Source organism: Cebus imitator, unplaced genomic scaffold (genome assembly GCF_001604975.1).
Source record: "Cebus imitator isolate Cc_AM_T3 unplaced genomic scaffold, Cebus_imitator-1.0 Scaffold76, whole genome shotgun sequence".
In the NCBI taxonomy this organism is placed as follows: Eukaryota; Metazoa; Chordata; class Mammalia; order Primates; family Cebidae; genus Cebus; species Cebus imitator.
The window spans coordinates 3,789,048-3,807,283 of NW_016107391.1; the positions used below are offsets into that span (position 1 = coordinate 3,789,048).

The 18,236-nt window shown below is 38.6% G+C and overlaps 1 protein-coding gene across 1 annotated transcript; it reads left to right on the forward strand.

Annotated features, from left to right (window-relative positions):
* The first annotated feature begins 9,025 nt into the window (after positions 1 to 9,025).
* HMHB1 (histocompatibility minor HB-1) lies at positions 9,026 to 17,828 on the forward strand. The gene is made up of 3 exons (XM_037739952.1): positions 9,026 to 9,083; positions 9,796 to 9,846; positions 17,740 to 17,828. Exons 1-3 carry the CDS (start codon positions 9,026 to 9,028, stop codon positions 17,826 to 17,828), a joined length of 198 nt encoding a protein of 65 aa, XP_037595880.1.
* The last annotated feature ends 408 nt before the right edge of the window (positions 17,829 to 18,236 follow it).

Sequence of the window (18,236 nt, forward strand, 5' to 3'; positions counted from 1 at the left end):
TTGTTGATTAAAGAGCGCTGAAGCCCTTGCGGCAGCCCTTTCGGGGGATGACTCTAATAATTAAGTGCTGGTCGATCAGTCTGCAGTATGTATTTTTTATTAGAGTATAGAATAAACACACATGTATCTATAATACATTGTCTATGTTGAAATGTTTTAAAGTAAATAATAGCTTATATAATGGACTAGAAGCTCTTTAATAATTCGTTGTATATTTTCAAACAGCTAGAAGAGAAGATTTTGAATGTTCACAACATAAAGAAATCATAAATGTTTGAGGTAACTGATAGGTTAATTATCCTGATTTGATCTCCATACACTGTATACACATACCGAAATATCATTCTGTATCCTATAAATATGTAAATTATTACATGTCAGCTAAAAATAAAATGGAAAAAAATCAGAAGCCTTGGTAGATTCAACTCTGTGTGCCTCGCTAATTCAGAGCTCAGCATGTAATAGGGGATCAGTCACACTTGTTGAGTGAATTAATAAATTAAATATTTAGGCAAAATAATAAATGATGGCTGGGCACAGTGGCTCACACCTGTAATCCCAGTGTTTTGGGAGGCTGAGGTGGGTGGATCACGAGGTCAGGAGTTCAAGACCAGCCTGGCCAACATAGTGAAACCCCATCTCTACCAAAATACAAAAAAAAAAAAAAAAAAAAAAAAAAAAAAAATTAGCTAGGTGTGGTGGTAAGCGACTGTAATCCCAGCTACTCAGGAAGCTGAGGCAGGAGAACTGCTTGAACCTGGGAGGCAGAAGTTGCAGTGAGCTGAGATTGTACCACTGTACTCCAGGCTGGGCAACAGAGCAAGACTCCATTTCAAAAAATAGAATAATCATCATAATAATAAATGATGGATTACTCTGGGCATCATTTCAAACGAAGAGAATCAGAACAAGGGGCTGTTAGCATCTTTGTACCTCTTCTCCCTCACTCATTTCGAGTCCCCAGTCATGTCCTGTATCCCGATTGGTTCTCATACCCTGTCTTGGATTGCTTTGTTACCATTCTGATCATTTTCCATACCTTCCCTGGAAGGCAACTTAGCAAGGAGATTGGGAAGCAGGCACTCAGGTGTCAGGCAGACTTCTCTACAACTTACCTACCACCTGTTTGGGCACTAGCAAGTTACTTAACCTCTCTGGATCTAAGCCCTCTATTGTAAAATAGGTAGAGCATAGTAGCTTTCACAGAAAGTTGATGTGAGGATTAAATAAGATAACACTTGTCAAATGCTTAGGAGAGTGCCTTCAACATAGTTCAATGTAGTTGCACAATGAAATATTAGCAATTATTGTATTCTTTTATAAGCCTATGCATTGCTCAATTTGGATTTTCCAATCAAATAAACATTAAGATCACATCAAGATTGTGCACCTTAAAAAAACAAAAGTTCAGGAGCGATGAGACTCAAATAATAAATGATAGAATACATACTTTTATGTTAATATTCTACCTTCAAAGAAGTCAACTTGAAAGACTAACACATCTGAGCTGAAGACATTTAAAAAGGAACCTCCTGGCCTGTTAACATTTTCCAGTGTATACGGGTCTCAAACAGTTTGGGAGACCCCTAAAACCAGCTTCCTTGCTTCCTAGGCTTACACACACACACACACACACACACACACACACACTTAAATGTTATATAATATATGTTATATAAGTATATAATATTATAATATTTATGGAATATATATTATATAAGGATATAGGTCTTATACCAATGTTCTTATCTTTAAATACTAACATCTATAAAATATATATCATATACTTATATATATAATAACATACCAATTTTGGTAATATATATATATATATATATTACCAAAATTGATATCACTAACAGAATTATCTTACTTAACATAAGATTAAACTGAAAATTACATTTACTTTTCCAGAAATTAAATCTGTCTTTAAAAGATGAATAATTTACAGACTCTCAACAATGGAAAGAGTATGTCCCAGCTTTTAAATATCACTGCCAAAAAGTTCTTTTAGGTCAAGACTCACTCATTTGGGGATAGGATAACACACTAGACTATTTACCTTCATTAAATTGAAACTATGGGAGGTGTGGAAGCCACCCTGCATTTGTCATTGGGTACATTTTCTAGGAGCTTTGCACAAGGACTGTTAGCAATTCCAGACAGCCAATCAAGCAGGTGTATATGAAAACCTGCATTAAACATCAATTAGTTTTCTCATCTCTGAGCAACAGAGCTGATTTTAAATCATATGAATGTGTATGGCAAGAGTTGCACATACCCAAAATTACCTTTTATAATCTTTTAGGAAGACATCAAATTGAATGCCAATAAACCCAACACAGCCAGTTTTTTTTCCCACTGTCTAGACATATTCCTGTTTCTTTGGATTGCTACCAGGATAAGTAGTCAGCTTGGATTTGGAGGCCGTATTTTAGGAAATGTTCTTATCTGTCAACAGGAGTAGCACATTCAGTGCAGAGAGATGTCCATAGCATGAGAGGAGCACGTGGGAACTGGCACCAAACGAAGAAGATCAGATTCACTTTTCCCATCTCCCCTGCACTTCAAGCACATACGTGGTATGAGGAGGTGGTCAGGTAGAATCACCTGCACTATTTACATGGTTTATAGTATTTTCTCTTATGTTTCACGTAAGTACACTGTATTAAACTCTGTCAGGTGGCTCTATTAAATTAGATGCATGGAGATATACTCTATACCACAGTCTTGGAAAGAACTCATAGATAAAATTCACTGTCTGCCAGGGACTATATTAAACATGTATTATTTTATGTAACCTTGTTTAAAGTTTTATGTTTTAAAGTCACACAGTAAAATTGACTTTTTTGGTATACAGTTCTATGACATTTAACACAGGTATAGATTCACAAAATACCATCACAATCAGGATACAGAACGGTTCCATTACCCCATGAAACTCCCTGCTGTTCTCTTCCAGTCAACTCTTTCTCCATCCTTAACCCTGAGCAGATTCATGGCAACCAAGCTCCTGTTTTCTGTCAATATAGCTGTGTCTTTTCCAGAATGTTACATAAAATGGAATTATACAATATAAAACCTTTGAGATTCGTTTCTTTCACCTAGCCTAATGCCTCTGAGATTCATCCAAGCTGTGTGTTTCAATAGTTCATTCCTTTCTATTGCTGGGTAGTATTCCTTCGTATGGCTATATCGTAGCTTATTCATTCATTCTTCCACTCTTTTGGGCTGCTTCCAGTTTGGGTGATTATACATAAAACTGCTGTAAATATTTACATGTAGTTTTGTGTGAATGTAAGTATTCATTTCACTTAGAAAAATATCCAAGAGTGGGATGGGTAGGTCATATGGTAAGATTACATACAAAAAGCTACCAAACTTCTTCCCAGAATGGCTGTGCCATTTTGCATTCTCATCAGCAATGTATGAGGGTTTCAACTGCCACGCATCTTCATTAGAAGCTGGTATTGTCAGTAGTATTTTCAGTCATTTAATAGATAAGTGGCATATAATACCCTTGTTACACTATAAAGTAGGTAGCATTATTATCTCAGTTTTATGAGTGAAGGAACAAAGCCTCAGAGAGTCTAAGTAGATCACCATAGGCCTCACATTAGGTAAGGTGCAGAAGAATCCCAAGATTTAACTTGTGGTATAAGAGCAATCTATTTGACAAGACATGTATCTTCACGTGTGACTTCTATTTGCAAATCATAAGCTTTGATACACCTTGTTGATTTCTTTTAAAAGTTGGGGATACTTTGCATAACTGTCAGTTTACAAATAAGCTGGAAGATGCCTTCAATCAAAAATGTTTATTCTCTTGAACTAAAAAAGAGAGGGCTTAGCAGATAGACTGAAGACATCAATTTAAATTTTCTCTTGCATTGCAAAAAGTATTCAGAACAAAAAAACCACAAAAAATAAAAAATAAAAAAAAGAGAACACACACACACACACACACACACACACACACACACACACACAATGCTCCCCGTGACCTTTTATTTCCCTTCTATTCTTTCCTCCCACTGGGTAACCATTGCTTTTGGCTGGTCAAGAAGATGCCATCTTTTAAAAAACCATTTTTACAGATTTGAAAAGAGAACATTTTTTTGTTTTTTTTTTTTTCTTTCCCCAGAGATTTTCTTTTTTCTTATCCTTCTTGAACTACGGTCTTAGAACAGTTTCACAGCCTCCCTGCAGCTATGATGGGGTTCCTTAGTAAAGTCACAGAAGAATGAAAGGCTGATTGCTGGGTCTATTTACAAAGGAGAAAATTTTTTTTAAAAATCTGGCATCTTTGCATTTGTTATAATATATACATCGTATAAGCCTAGAAATATCAAACATTTGTGTATAATTTGATCAGGTCATTTTCCATGGGCTTTTCTTTGACCTTTTTAATTGGTTGATAAGCACTTGGTCTAACCACAGGCCGTTGATAATAAACTAGAAATAGAAGAATGTCCAAGATTCAGACACTGGAAAGGAACCAATTACCTTTCCTGAAAGGTAGATTTTCAACTTTGAGGACCAGAATAATTCTTTGATTTTTCTGTCATCCGGCTCATCTTTAGAGCAATCGAGTCTCAGCTACCTGCTTGTGTGTGCGCTGGCCTGCCTCCCTCGGGTGCTTCCTTTCTTCCTACTCACCCAGCTCTCCCTCCCACTTGGGAAAGTCCTTCTGTTGTGTACAGAGGATATTTTTAAAGTCATGTACCGGAACTTCAATGCTGCTGGGAAATTCCTCCAAACGGCTTTATTTGTAAAAGAAGTATGCTGCACACTGGCTTTTTCGGTATTTCATTACAGACCACAGATGGAGGAGTGCCTCCTAGGGTAGGTCACACAAAGCCCCTGGATTCTGCAACTGTGATCTTTCTCTGTGAGCCCGGAATAACTTATTTCCCTCCTCTCTTCCATCTCTTCCAGCCTGCAGCTTCTGCTGCTTTCAGGCACATTGGCTCAAAGGTCCCACTGTCTTTGGAGAAAAATGAAACTGAATCCCTTCCTAACACCATACATAGAGCTGAAGTCCAGATGCATTGAAAAGATAAATTGAGAAATATAATAGGACAAAATGTAGGAGAGCATCTTTGTTAAGTAGGGTGGGAAAATTTATTAAACAGAACATCAAAAGCACAACCATACATCTTAAAAAGATTAATATGATTAAAAGTAGAAAGTCGGTTCAATAAGAGCAAAGTTAACAGGCAGTTGATAAAATTGAAAAAGAATTTATCATATCTAAATTTGACAAGAAACTCATACATTATTGAGGAAAATACATTTTATCAAAAATTCTTAATCATCAACAAGGAAAAGACAGAAACCCCAGAAGAAGTATGGACAAGGGGTACAAACAGGCAATCTATAGAACAGCACACTGAAAAGACCCACAAGCATTGAAGAGATGCTCAGAATAATCTGTAAATAGACAAATTCAAATGCAAATGATTATGATAGATCACTTGACTGAAAAAAAAAATAGAAAGCAAGATAATTTCCAGAGCTAGCAAACATATGGGGATGGAAAACTCTCAGGTATCCTGCTATTGCTGGCTGAGGTGACATCTGGGGGAGTAAGCTGGCAGTAATTAGTTAAACTAAGTATATATAACTGTATAACCCAGCAATTCTATCCCAGGTGTGTACACCAGATAAATTCTCACACAGATCCAGAGAGGGCCACGTGCAAGGTTGTGAACTGCAATTTAATTTGTGGTGGCAAGGAGAAGGAGGCACCCTAACTGTCGCCCACTGAGAAAGCAGGTGGATACAAAGAGATGGATGTGACCACACTGCAATTAGCCACCATGAATTAGATGTTTGCGTGGCAACATGGAGGGACAATACAACATAGTGGAGGTGAAAGAAGAAATAGAATTAGTTATAATCCAGTATCATTGCTGTAAATCTGAAATACACACAAAATTATCATATCCATTTTGCACATGAAAATATACAAATTAAACACATTTATTTAGAATGATGGGGGAAATGGGTAATGAAAGACATAAATGAGGATTAAGTGGAATAAATAAGCACCGGAAAGGAACCTCCATTAACCATGGATGACATTGTGCCATGAACCAAAGAGTGTTATTAACTGAAGCCTCTGTTCCCGAGAGGCAGGGTAAACAAAACGAAACAAATGTGCTCTGCTGAAACTTTCCAGCTTCCTCCAAAAGGGTCTGTCAAACTGGGGACATCCTACCTGTCCTCAGCTATTTCCTCTTAGGTCCTGAAAAATACTAAACCTGGCCTAGACCGCTGAAAGAGCTGATGACATTTCTGCATTTCCTCTCTGTTCTGTTGGGGTGTTATCCATGGTGTTGTGATTCTCAATATGTTATATTAATCTATATATGGTATACATTTCTTGCCGCCTACTTATATTTAGGGTTCATGATTCTAAGTCCCATACATGTGGGTGCCCATGACAAAATTCCGATCTTGGATAATTTTTGCTGCTCTCCCTTTTGCTAATAGCAAATAATTTTCTTGATAGTAAACAGCAAATCAAATAGCAAAAGTTAAATGTTAAAAAAAAGGAAAGATAAAAGAGGAGGATGAAATTAAAAATATAAAATAAAATCAATCAGTAAAAATTATGAATGTATAATAGTCAAGGATTAAAAGTTTTCAGAATATTATATCATATATGTCATATCATATCATATCATATCATATTATATCATATATATGTGTAGATAGAGAATGTGCAAACAGATTAAAATGATGTTAACTATGTCCACTATTGGTAGGTGTAAAGTGATGCTGAATTTTTAAAACTTTATTTAAAAATTTTAATTTTTGGCCAGGCACGGTGGTTCACATCTGTAATCCCAGCACTTTGGGAGGCTGAGGCAGGCGGATCATGAGGTCAGGAGTATGAGACCAGCCTGACCAACATGGTGAAAACCCGTCTCTACTATAAATACAAAAATTAGTCAGGTGTGGTGGTGTGTGCCTGTAATCCCAGCTACTCAGGAGACTGAGGCAGGAGAATTGCTTGAACCTCGGAGGCGGAGGTTGCAGTGAGCTGAGATTGCACCACTGCACTCCAGGCTGGACGACAAGACCAAGACTTCGTCTCAAAAAAAAATTAATTTTTAAAATTAAAATTAAGTAATTTAAAATTTATAAAGGTTTAACGTAGGTTTAAAAATGGTGCTGAATTTTAAAAAATAACCGTGTATGTCAGAACTTATACACCAAGTAAAGAATAATGCCTTTATGGTCACCTTAAGAGGTAATACACTTTCTTAAAGGTAGCTGCTATTGCTGAAACTATCCTGGGTTTTTCTAACATAGGGTTTTAAAATTTGGGGTCCATGGAGTCTGTGGATAAAATTCAGGAGCCTGTAAATCTGGGCAGGAAAAATTATATCTTCATTTGTACTAACCTCTTCATGAAAGTTAATGTTTACTTCAATTATAAAAGCAATAGCAATACCTAAGTTTTTGTCACCAGTGAAAATACTGAGTCTAATTTTCTTCTGTTATTTTCATATCACATTTCAGTTTTTGCAGATGTCTGTAAATATAATTCCCAGGTTGATATTAGACATTTTTAGATCTTCTTATTTAATACATTATTAAAGAAGCAAACATGTTTTACTATGTCACAATTTTTATTTTGACAACTATATTCAATATAATTGGCTTTTTATAATTCTATATATTTTCTTTTATATTTATAAAAATGGTTTTAAGACAGAGTCCAGGAGGCTTACCAGAGTGTATAAGCTTCCCCAAACACAGAAAGTCAGGCACCCCCACAAACATCTAATTTCAGGGCAGTCATAATGCCTTATGACTATATGTTCTTCCTGACAAAAAAGCAGTCTTTAACAGTTTTGGCTAATTGCAAAAGTCAAATGCATTCTCAAAGAAAAAGTATCAGCCAACAGTGAAGATACTTTTGTGAAAGTTCTATTGACAAAGAAGATGGTTTTTTGTTTTTTAGAGACACAATATTCCTCTGTCAACCAGGTTGGATTGCCCTGGAGTGATCATGGCTTACTACAGCTTCAAACTCCTGGGCTTAAGTGATCCTCTGGCCTCAGCCTCCTGAGTAACTGAGGCTACAGGTATGCACCACTATGCCTGGCTAATTTTTAATCTTTTATTTATTTGGGTTTTTTTGTAGAGATGATGTTTCTCTATGTTGCCCAAGCTGGTGGCAAACTCCTGGGCTCAAGCAATCCTCCTGCCTTGGCCTCCCAAAGTGCTGGGAATACAGGTGTGAGCCACAGCACCTGGCTATGATGGAGTTTTATAGACAGAATTATCAGGACTTCTTTTATATCTCATCTTCAATATGCAAATAACGAATTCATTAGCAAATATTTACTGAACATCCGTTATGTATGAGGCACTATGGTAAGCACTGGAGTAAGTGCAGTGAGCAGGTCAGACATGGTACATCCCTGGATGGTGCTTATGCTATAATGGAAGGAAATCGTCACAAAAAGGTAAGTTATAAAGAAATCTGACCACATCAGGTATTTATAGTGATATGCTGAAAATAATGCAGAGCAATCTAATCTAGGGACTGAGAGGGTGACTAGAGTCACCCAGATGGTGGCTAGGTGCCTGGATCTGGCATTGCACTTCTTCCATTCAAATCCTGGCTCCATGCACTCTGGCTCTGTGGCCTTGCCCAGTTGCACGCTCTCTAAATCCCAATTCTGCTACCTGTGAAATGGACATATTAACATTACCCACTTTAAAAAGTTGTTTTCAGGAAAATGGCTCTTCCTAACGTCTCCCCAAGAACCAAGCACAGAATTTTGGCAGTTTTAATACATTTTCTTAAAGAAGTCTCTTTCTTGGTGTCGTAAGTCACCTATTCAAGTCTCAGAGTTGTTAGGCTGTTTGATCCTAAGGCATCCAATGGTACAGATTGATATTAAAGCAAGAGAAGAACTAGCTTCCTCACTGCCATTGTTCTCTACCATAGCCCATGAGAACACAGGACCCAGGTGACTGAGAAAAGTGAATGAGGGGAATTATGTCAGAAATGACAGAGAAGAATGGGCAGAATTTCTGGCAGGCACAGGTATTTCTAAGTAAGAAATGGTGCAGTTAAGAGAGAATACTCTCAAGAAGGGGAGAGATGGATTCTGTGGCGAAAGGAGATTCCTTCATTCAGCGTTTATGGAGAGAATAAAGGCCCTGGCCCTTCCAGTGAGGATATGCCGTAAATAAGACAATCAAGTCCATCGCTCCTGGAGCCTGTATTCTCGTGTGGAAGACAGACAGTAAATGATACAATAACATTAAGAAATTCATGAGTACATAAAGATAATTTCAGGCAATAATAATTGCTCTGAAGAACATAAAGGGGGACCTATGATAGAAAAGGAGGATTTAACCTGAGTGAGCAATCTCATCTCTTTTTTGAAAAGGTCACTTTGGCTTCTGTGTGGATAGCACATTGGACAGGGATAACAGCAGGAGCTGGGAGAGCTCCAGTAGCAGGAGGCTGCTCTAGGGGTCCATGCAATGGATGCTGGCGGCTCGGACCCGAGTGGTGGGATGCGGATGGGAGAGGCAGGTGGACAGATGAGACAGCTGAAACAGGAAAAGCAGGCACAAAGGCAAATACCACACAATGTAACAGAACAGGAGTTTGGAGCGGAAGGAACACTCCGGAGTCATTCTGGTCCAATTCTGCAGATGAGGAAACCACATCCCAGGAGGCTGAGGCGGCATGCCCCGCATCTCAGAAGCCCAGCAGTCCTTGAGCCTTCTGGCCTCACATCCTCTGCCATACCACAGTGGAGAAACCAGAACCGGATGAGGAGCCAGAATGCAAAGAAGAAAAAAGAGGTGAGGGAGCAAGGAGGAGGGAGAATAGAGAGAGAGAGAAAGGGAAAGAGGCAGCAAAGGGACAAAGAAAATGAAAGGAAATCCAGGTGTAATGAGAGGGGAACCACAACAGGTGAAATCAGGGATGGGGGCAGGCAGGGGAGAGGAGTGTGGCGGGCCTTGTTGCTGGGATTATTTAGGGCGAATAGTCTCCAGTTGAGGTTCAGTTTCATAGCCCATTGCCTGGCTCACTGCAGCTGTCAGGGCACCAGAGGCAGCAGTTGGAGCAGCTGCCTGCACCATCTGAGCCACAAGGACAACGGCAAGGGAAGTGCAGATGGGCAGGAAGTCCCTTTGGGTCAAAGCCAAGGTAGCCAAGATCATGCTATTCTTGCCCACCACATGGGATGCTCAGGCTTCCTAAGGCAGCCCAGAGACCAGCCCCGTCCCTTATCCTTAGCATCGCCACCATTGTCACCATCATCGCCATGCTGCCATTTCTCAGGATCATGTGCCAGGGGCTGTGCGTGCATTTCTCTCTTCTATCCTCACAGAAGCACTTGAGGGAGGTATAGGTTTCCCCAGTTTACAGATAAACACACGAGGGCTCCATTCATTAACTCACCAACCTCATTTCTGAGACAGGAAATGGCAGAAACGCCCTGCTTTCATTTTGTTATTTTTGTTTTGTCTTGTTTTCTCCTCTTAAAGAGGACACATGGAGCCCTGGGTTGGTGCCCTGCACTAAAGGGATCCGGTGTTTACTCCTTCCTGCAGCTGGAGGTCACTCAGCCTGGACTGATGAGGCCGGGAGAAGACTGTTCTCTGTCTGGTCCTCACAGCCGCCTCAGCCACCCAGGGAATGCTCAGATCCAGTTGCACAGGCAGCCCACAGAATGCAAACAGAGCTTTCTCTTAGAATTTTTACGCTGTTTTATTGTTTAATACGGACAACTACTGACCTTCTCTTTTTTCCTTCAAGGCCCCTTTCAAATGTCACCTCTTCTGTGAAGGTTTCATTTCTTTCCAGGCAAAATAAATCACTCCCTTTTTGGAGCCCTCATAGTTTTACATTTGGGCCTAAAGCACTTGTTTGCCTCCTCCGTCAGAGCATGGGCTTCTTGAGGAAAGGGAATGTGTTTTGATCATTTCTGTATCCTTGGCATTTAGCACAGTGCCTGGCACAGTCAAAGCTGTCAATAAATGTTAGCTGAACTGAAAAGCAAAAAATAGAAAGGGCATTTGCTGGGGTCAGTGTGCATCAACCATTTCCATCCTGTTTCCTTAAGTCAGGAACTCAAATGAAGAAAGACATTGTCAATCTCATGAGCAGTCTGTATTTTTTTTTTCTATTGGTGAGAGATAAAGTAAATAGCATGTGGATTTCCTTTGGAAGAATAACAAATAAAATTATTTTTTAAGGATGTGAGTTACAAAATTAAGTTTTTCTTGTGTCCAAATTGTCATTTTGCAAGATAAAAAGTATAAGTAATAAATATGAATGTTCCTTTTTTATTTCAGACTTTTGCTCCAAGGGCAATAGAAACGAGATGGTCAGTTATAGTATTAAAGCATAAGCACAGCTATAACTCAGTGCAAAGGCAAGTATCATAGGGCACATGATATTTTCGCAATGTGTTACTATGAGTAACACTATTGCAAATTCATTTTATTTATGATTTGGTCTTTGTAGTTTCAATTTCATTATTAACTAAAATTTCATAGCATCATTCTTCCTGACATGCACTGAAGATAAAAATGCTTCATATTTTCCTCATCCATCCTTGTCTTTTTCTTTATTAAAAATGTAGCCATTGGCAAAATAAAAAAAAAGAACTAGCCACATGCATACTGAAATTATAACTCAGACACATGACAATAATCTCTAACCATGGCACCTGTGACTGCATCCAGCCATATATGGACCCAAAAAATAAATACTCATATTTATTACTTATATTTTTTTCCTTGCAAAATGACAATTTGGAGATAACAAAAAGTTAATTTTACAACTCATACCCTTATAAAATACTTTTGTTATTCTTCCAAAGGAAAACCCTATGCTACTTTATCTCTCACCAATAGAAAAAAATACAGACTGCTCATGAAATTGACAATGTCTTTCTTCATGTGAGTTTCTGAGTTAAGGAATAAGGATGGAGACAGTTGACTTACACTGGCCCCAGTAAATGTCCTTTCCATTTTTTGCCTTTTCAGTTCACACTAGGAGCTCACTCAGGATGTAGCTGGCAGAGAGAGGACAGTTTGAGGCCTGTGTGCACTTCCCAGCACAACCTCTCACATTCTTCTCATTTTTTATCAGAGACTGAAAAACTAATATGTAAGAATGCTCTCATTATAGGGTTAATCTTCAATCTTCTCTGATTATATTTAAAATTATGTCATAAACTTCAGAAATTAATGAGTACTAGTGTATACTTTATTATTAGCATAATCCAAGTTGGCCTCACCAAGAGTCATAATTATAAAAATTATATCTTTCAGACTCCTACCTTCTCAAAATGGAATTTGTCCCCACTAAAAGTTATCCTTCAAAGTAGTGCTTCACCTGTGCCCACAAATACCTTCACCTGTGCCCACAAAGTGGCTACTGCAGTTACTGTGTGGCTTCTACCAGGCTTTTCTCCTGACCTAGCTCTCATTGGTTGATATTTGTTATCTTCTGTCAAATCTTCCTGAAGGTCGCTCAGCTTTGCAGCATGGATGGTGCAAAAATGTAAACGTTCTCTCTGATACTGTTTCCAAAGCTAGCGGATTGCAGGATGTCACTATGGGGCAAGTTCCATGAATGGAAGGATTGGGGGGTGAAGAGAGAACTGCTCTTTCTAACTAAGTTCAGAGTCCTAAGTTACTGAACTTCTCCCTAACTCTGTATTAGTTTCCTATTTTTGCTATACTGAATTGCCACAAACTTAGTAGTTTAAACCAACACAATTAATTATCTTACAGTTATGGAGGACAGAAGTCCAATCAGGGCCTTATTGGGCTATAGTCAAGATGTCAGTGGGGCTGTGATTTTTTTCTAAAGGCTGTTAGGGAGAATCTTCTTCCAGTTTATAGATGCTACCTGCATTCTATGGCTCATTGTCCCATCCCCTATCTTTAAAGCTGACAATGTTGCAGCTCTTTAACCTTTTTCTAAGTAATGTATCCCTTTAACTTTCCTGTTTTGCTTCCCTCTTCCACTTTTGTCTTTTTTTAAAATTTATTTTGAGATGGAGTCTCACTCTGTTGCCCAGGCTGGAGTGCAGTGGTGTGATCTCGGCTCACTGCAAACTCCACCTCTCGGGTTCAAGCGATTCTCCTGCTTCAGCCTCCTGAGTAGCTGGGATTACAGGTGAGCACCACCATGCCTGGCTAATTTTTGTATTTTTAGTAGAGATGGGGTTTTGCATGTTGGCCAGGCTGGTCTTGAACTCCTGAACTCAGGTGATCTGCCTGCCTCAGCCTCCCAAAGTGCTGGGATTACAGACGTGAGCCAGTGTGCCCTTCCCTCTCTTCCACTTTTTAGGGGCCTTTTATTACATTAAGCTTTCTCAGATAACCTAAAATAATCTCCCTATTTTGAGGTCACCTGATTAGCAATCTTAATTCCATTTGCGAACTTAATTATCCTTTGCCATGGTTCTGAGGATTAGGACATGAGCATCTTGGGGGAGAATATTATTCTGCTACCAAGTATGTATTTTTTAAATATTTTAATTTCCATAGGTTATTGGGGAACAGGTGGTGTTTGATTACATAAATTCTTTAGTGGTGATTTCTGAGATTTTGGTGCACCATCACCCGAGCAATATGTATTATATAATATTATATTACTGTAAATCACAACTTCTTTATCCACTCATTGACGATGGGCATTTGGTTTGGTTCCACATTTTTACAATTGTCAATTGTGCTGCTATAAACACGCGTGTGCAAGTATCTTTTTCATATAATGACTTCATGTCCTCTGGGTAGGTACCCAGTAGTGGAATTGCTGGATCAAATGCTAGTTCTACTTTTAGTTCCTTAAGGAATCTCCACATTGTTTTCCATAGTGGTCATACTAGTTTACATTCCCAACGGCGGTGTAGAAGTGTTCCCTGATCACCATATCCATGTCAACATCTATTATTTTTTGATTATGGCCTTTCTTGAGGTAGTAAGGTGGTATCGCATTGTGGTTTTGATTTGCATTTCCCTGATCATTTGTGATGCTGAGCATTTTTTCATAAGTTTGTTACCCATTTGTATATCTTCTTTTGAGAATTGTCTATTTATGCTCTTAGCCCATTTTTTGATGGGATTGTTTGTTTTTCTTACTGATTTGAGTTTGTTGTAGATTTTGGATATTCGTCCTTCATCACATGTATGGATTGTGAAGATTTTCTCCTACTCTGTGGATCGTCTGTTTACCCTGCTGTCTGTTCCTTTTGCTGTGCAAAAGCTCTTTCGATTAATTAAGCTCCAGCTATTTATCTTGTTTTTATTGCATTTGCTTTTGGGTTATTGGTCATGAAATCCTTGCCTAAGCCAAAATCTAGAAGGATTTTTACAATGTTATCTTCTAGAATTTTTTAGTTTCAGGTCTTAGATTTAAGTCTTTAATCCATCTTGAGTTGAGTTTTGTATACAGTGAGAGATGAAGATCCAGTTCCATTCTCCTACATGTGGCTAACCAATTATCCCAACACCATTTGTTAAAAAGGGTGTCCTTTCCCCACTTTATGTTTTTGTTTTCTCTGTCAAAGATCAGTTGGCTGTAAGCATTTGGGTTTATTTCTAGTTCTCTATTCTGTTCCATTGATCTAGGTGCCTATCTTTATTCCAATACCATGCTGGTTTGGTGACTATGGCCTTATAGTATAGTTTGAAATCAGGTAGTGTGATGCCTCCAGATTTATTCTTTTTGCTTAGTCTTGCTTTGGCCATGTGGGCTCTTTTTTAGTTCTATATGAATTTTAAGATTTTTTTTTTCTAATTCTGTGAAGAATGATGGTGGTATTTCGATGGGGATTGCATTGAATTCATAGATTGCTTTGGCAGTATGGTCATTTTCATAATATTGATTTGCAATAGCATCCAAGGATATAAAATACCTAGAGATAAATTAATAAATGCCATGCAAAAATTCTATGCTGAAAACTACAAAACTGCTGACAGAAATTAAAGAAGACTTTTGAAAATGTAGAAAAGTATATTATATTCATAGATAAGAAGGCTCAATATTGTTAAGACAGCAATACCACCAAACTGATCAATAGATTCAATGCAATTTCAATACAAATACCAGCTGGATTTTTGTTAGAAATTGACAAGTTAATTCTAAAATGTGCAAAGCATTCAAAATAGGACACATTAGTGATTTGTGGCAAATATTCGTGCAATTCAGTTGAAAAAATTATTGAGCTTCTAAATATTCCCATAGGTGTAGTAAAAGAGGAAACAGCAGCATAACAAAGTGGTAAGACAGCTCTGGGCTTAAATCCTAGCTCTGTTGCCCACAACCTTTACACATCCACCAGAGCTTGTGGGAATCTTTAGTGCGGGAATGAAGGATGGGTGTAATTTGAGATGACATCCAAGGGGGCTTAGATTTTTTTTTTTTTAAGACAGTTTCAGGCCAGGCGTGGTGGCTCACGCTTGTAATCCAAGCACTTTGGAGGCCAAGGCGGGCGGATCACCTGAGGTCAGGAGTTCAAGACCAGCCTGACCAACATGGTGAAACCCCGTCTTTAAGAAAAAAAATAAAAATTAAAATTAAAAAAAAAAAGAAGGTTTCACTCTTGTTGCCCAGGCTGGAGTGCAATGGCATGATCTTAGTTCACCACAACCTCTGCCTCCCACGTTCAAGCGATTCTCCTGCCTCAGCCTCCTAAGTAGCTGGGATTACAGGCATGCACCACCACACCCGGCTAATTTTTTGCATTTTTTGGTAGAGACAGGGTTTCTCCATGTTGTTCAAGCAGGTCTCTAACTCCCAACCTCAGGTGATCTGCCTGCCTCAGCCTCCCAAAGTTCTGGGATTCTAGGCGTGAGCCATTGCACCCGGCAAGGGAGCTTAGATCTAACTTACCCACCTCTACCCCTACTCAAACTACTGGATAGAGAAACATTGTTCTAAATGAATTTTTTAAGTGATACTATACTATTACATTGGAAGCGACCTTAAAGAGTATTATGTTTACCCAAGGCCTAAATACAGTGAAGTGCTTTGCTCAAGGTTACACAAGTATCAGAGTGACTGTTATTTATCGCAGTAAGACCAGAGCCCAAGCCCAACAGCCCAAATGTGAACACAAATGCCAGATCTTCTACCAGCTAACTGTGCAGCCTATGGTTAAACCTCTGAAATTTGGAACTCTCCCTTGAAAACATGGGGAGAAATAACATATTTTTAAAGAATACTGTATGGAGTAATAATATAATTTTTAAAGTGTTTAGCAAATTGCTTTACACATAGAGAGTATTTGCTATTTTATTTTTCTCTTCCCTTTTTTATTCTCTGGCTTCTACCCCTAGCTGATCTCTCCTTAATATGTATTCCAACATGTGCAATGGCGACAGCTTTTGTTGCAAGTACAGAATTCTACTCAGGTTAACATCAGCAAAAGAGGAGGGGTCTGTTATAAGGATAGAGGGGGTATCATAAGGACCTCAAAGTCAGTCTTTAGGAAATCACCTGAACCAGAAACCGTAAAAAGAGAAGACCTTTCTTTTCTATTTCTGTTCTCTGATTGTCTGTATCCATCCCCCAACTCCCTCCTCTCTGTCTCTCTTTATCTCTCTCAATCTCTCTTTTCTCTGCTTCTCCATGAATGTAGTAATAGAATATAGGAATTATACAATTCTTGACAATTTGTCCCACTTACCAGCAAAGACTCAATCACAATATTTTAGTCTCAATCCCAAATTCCTGGGAAAGAGAATTTGGTTTGCCTGTGGTAGGGAGGAGTGTGGAGTCATATAATGTACAATAGTTGCCAACACTTAAGCTGAAAAGAGCAGTTATGGGGTTATTGTGAGTTGGGTAGAGAACTCTAAACTTCTGGCAACTTCTTTGTAGATATCTGAGAGAAATCCTTATCCATATTTGAAAGGCTTTCAGCATAATACAGTTTTAAAAGGGGGCCACAATGGCAATACCCCATGTCTGAGTGTACAAGAACATTTAGATTTTATCCAGTTCCAAAGCTCCCTGATGATTTTTTAAATGCCCAGAGTCATGACAATAGAATAAATTTTCTCAAGTCTCCTTTCTTGGCTTAGTCATGAGAAGGGTAACATCAGATATTCTTGCCCTTACAAGCTGGGCTTATGGAAAAACTGTTAAGAGAATAATCTCATTTCAGATAGGCCTGGCTCTGAAATAAGGGGCCCCTTTCATGGTTGTTCTGGAAATCTGCCATGAGATATACTATATCAGGAAATATTGGCTTCATGTTTTTATGCTATTCAGCAGTTACTCTCAGAGTTCAATTATTAGAAACTCTGCAGCTCAGCAGTTTGGTTTTCTGCATGGTTTTATACATGATTTTCTTTCTAATAAATGAATTTCATATGAGCTAATTATAGAGAATTAGATTTTTTTGTAGGAATTAGCATAGTTCTTTATTAGCAAAACCAATTGCATTTCATTAATTTTCTTCTTAATTAAAACCACTGGTTTTAGTGGGAAATTGAGTAACATGCTTTTCTAACTAATGGAAGCTTATGCTATGCAAATACCAAAGCCATGCATTACTACAAGTGCTATCCCAGCTCATCATGAGTAAAAAACCAGAACAAAACAAAACTAAAACACGAACACAAGTCCTCTTTACTTCTGCTGTGTAGTTTTATTCATCTAAATGGAAAATACTGCTGAGAAGTTGTAAGCTCGAGTCTCAACTAGGCCATTCTTTTCTATAGGCTCTCTGCATGTTCGGAAGTCTGAATTGAGTGAAGTTGAAGATGATGTGTATCTGAGGCATAGCTCTTCCCTGACTTATGGGTCTTGAACTGATGTTGAGGTTCGGCTTGAAGCCCAGAGTTTTGGTGTAAATGAGTAGGGACAATTTTTTTTTTTTTTTGACGGAGTTTTGCTCTTGTTACCCAGGCTGGAGTGCAATGGCACAATCTCGGTTCACCACAACCTCCACCCCCTGGGTTCAAGCAATTCTCCTGCTTCAGCCTCCCGAGTAGCTGGGACTAGAGGCGTGCACCACCACGCCCAGCTAATTTTTTTGTATTTTTAGTAGAGAAGGGGTTTCACCATGTTGACCAGGATGGTCTCAATCTCTTGACCTCGTGATCCACCCGCCTCGAGTAGGGACAATTTTACATTAAGCACTGAACATAAAGAAGAGTAAAATTAAGCAAGGGGAACATATGCCTTTTGCCTCAACCTTTGAACATGTGTGTGTGTG

Excerpts from the sequence above, each read along its gene's own strand:
- HMHB1 (XM_037739952.1), top strand. The coding sequence starts at position 9,026 with ATGTCAGAAATGACAGAGAAGAATGGGCAGAATTTCTGGCAGGCACAG. Across the intron at positions 9,084-9,795 it reads GCAGGCACAGGTATTTCTAA|TGGAGAAACCAGAACCGGAT; the intron begins GTAAGAAATGGT and ends GCCATACCACAG. Across the intron at positions 9,847-17,739 it reads ATGCAAAGAAGAAAAAAGAG|GCTCTCTGCATGTTCGGAAG; the intron begins GTGAGGGAGCAA and ends TCTTTTCTATAG.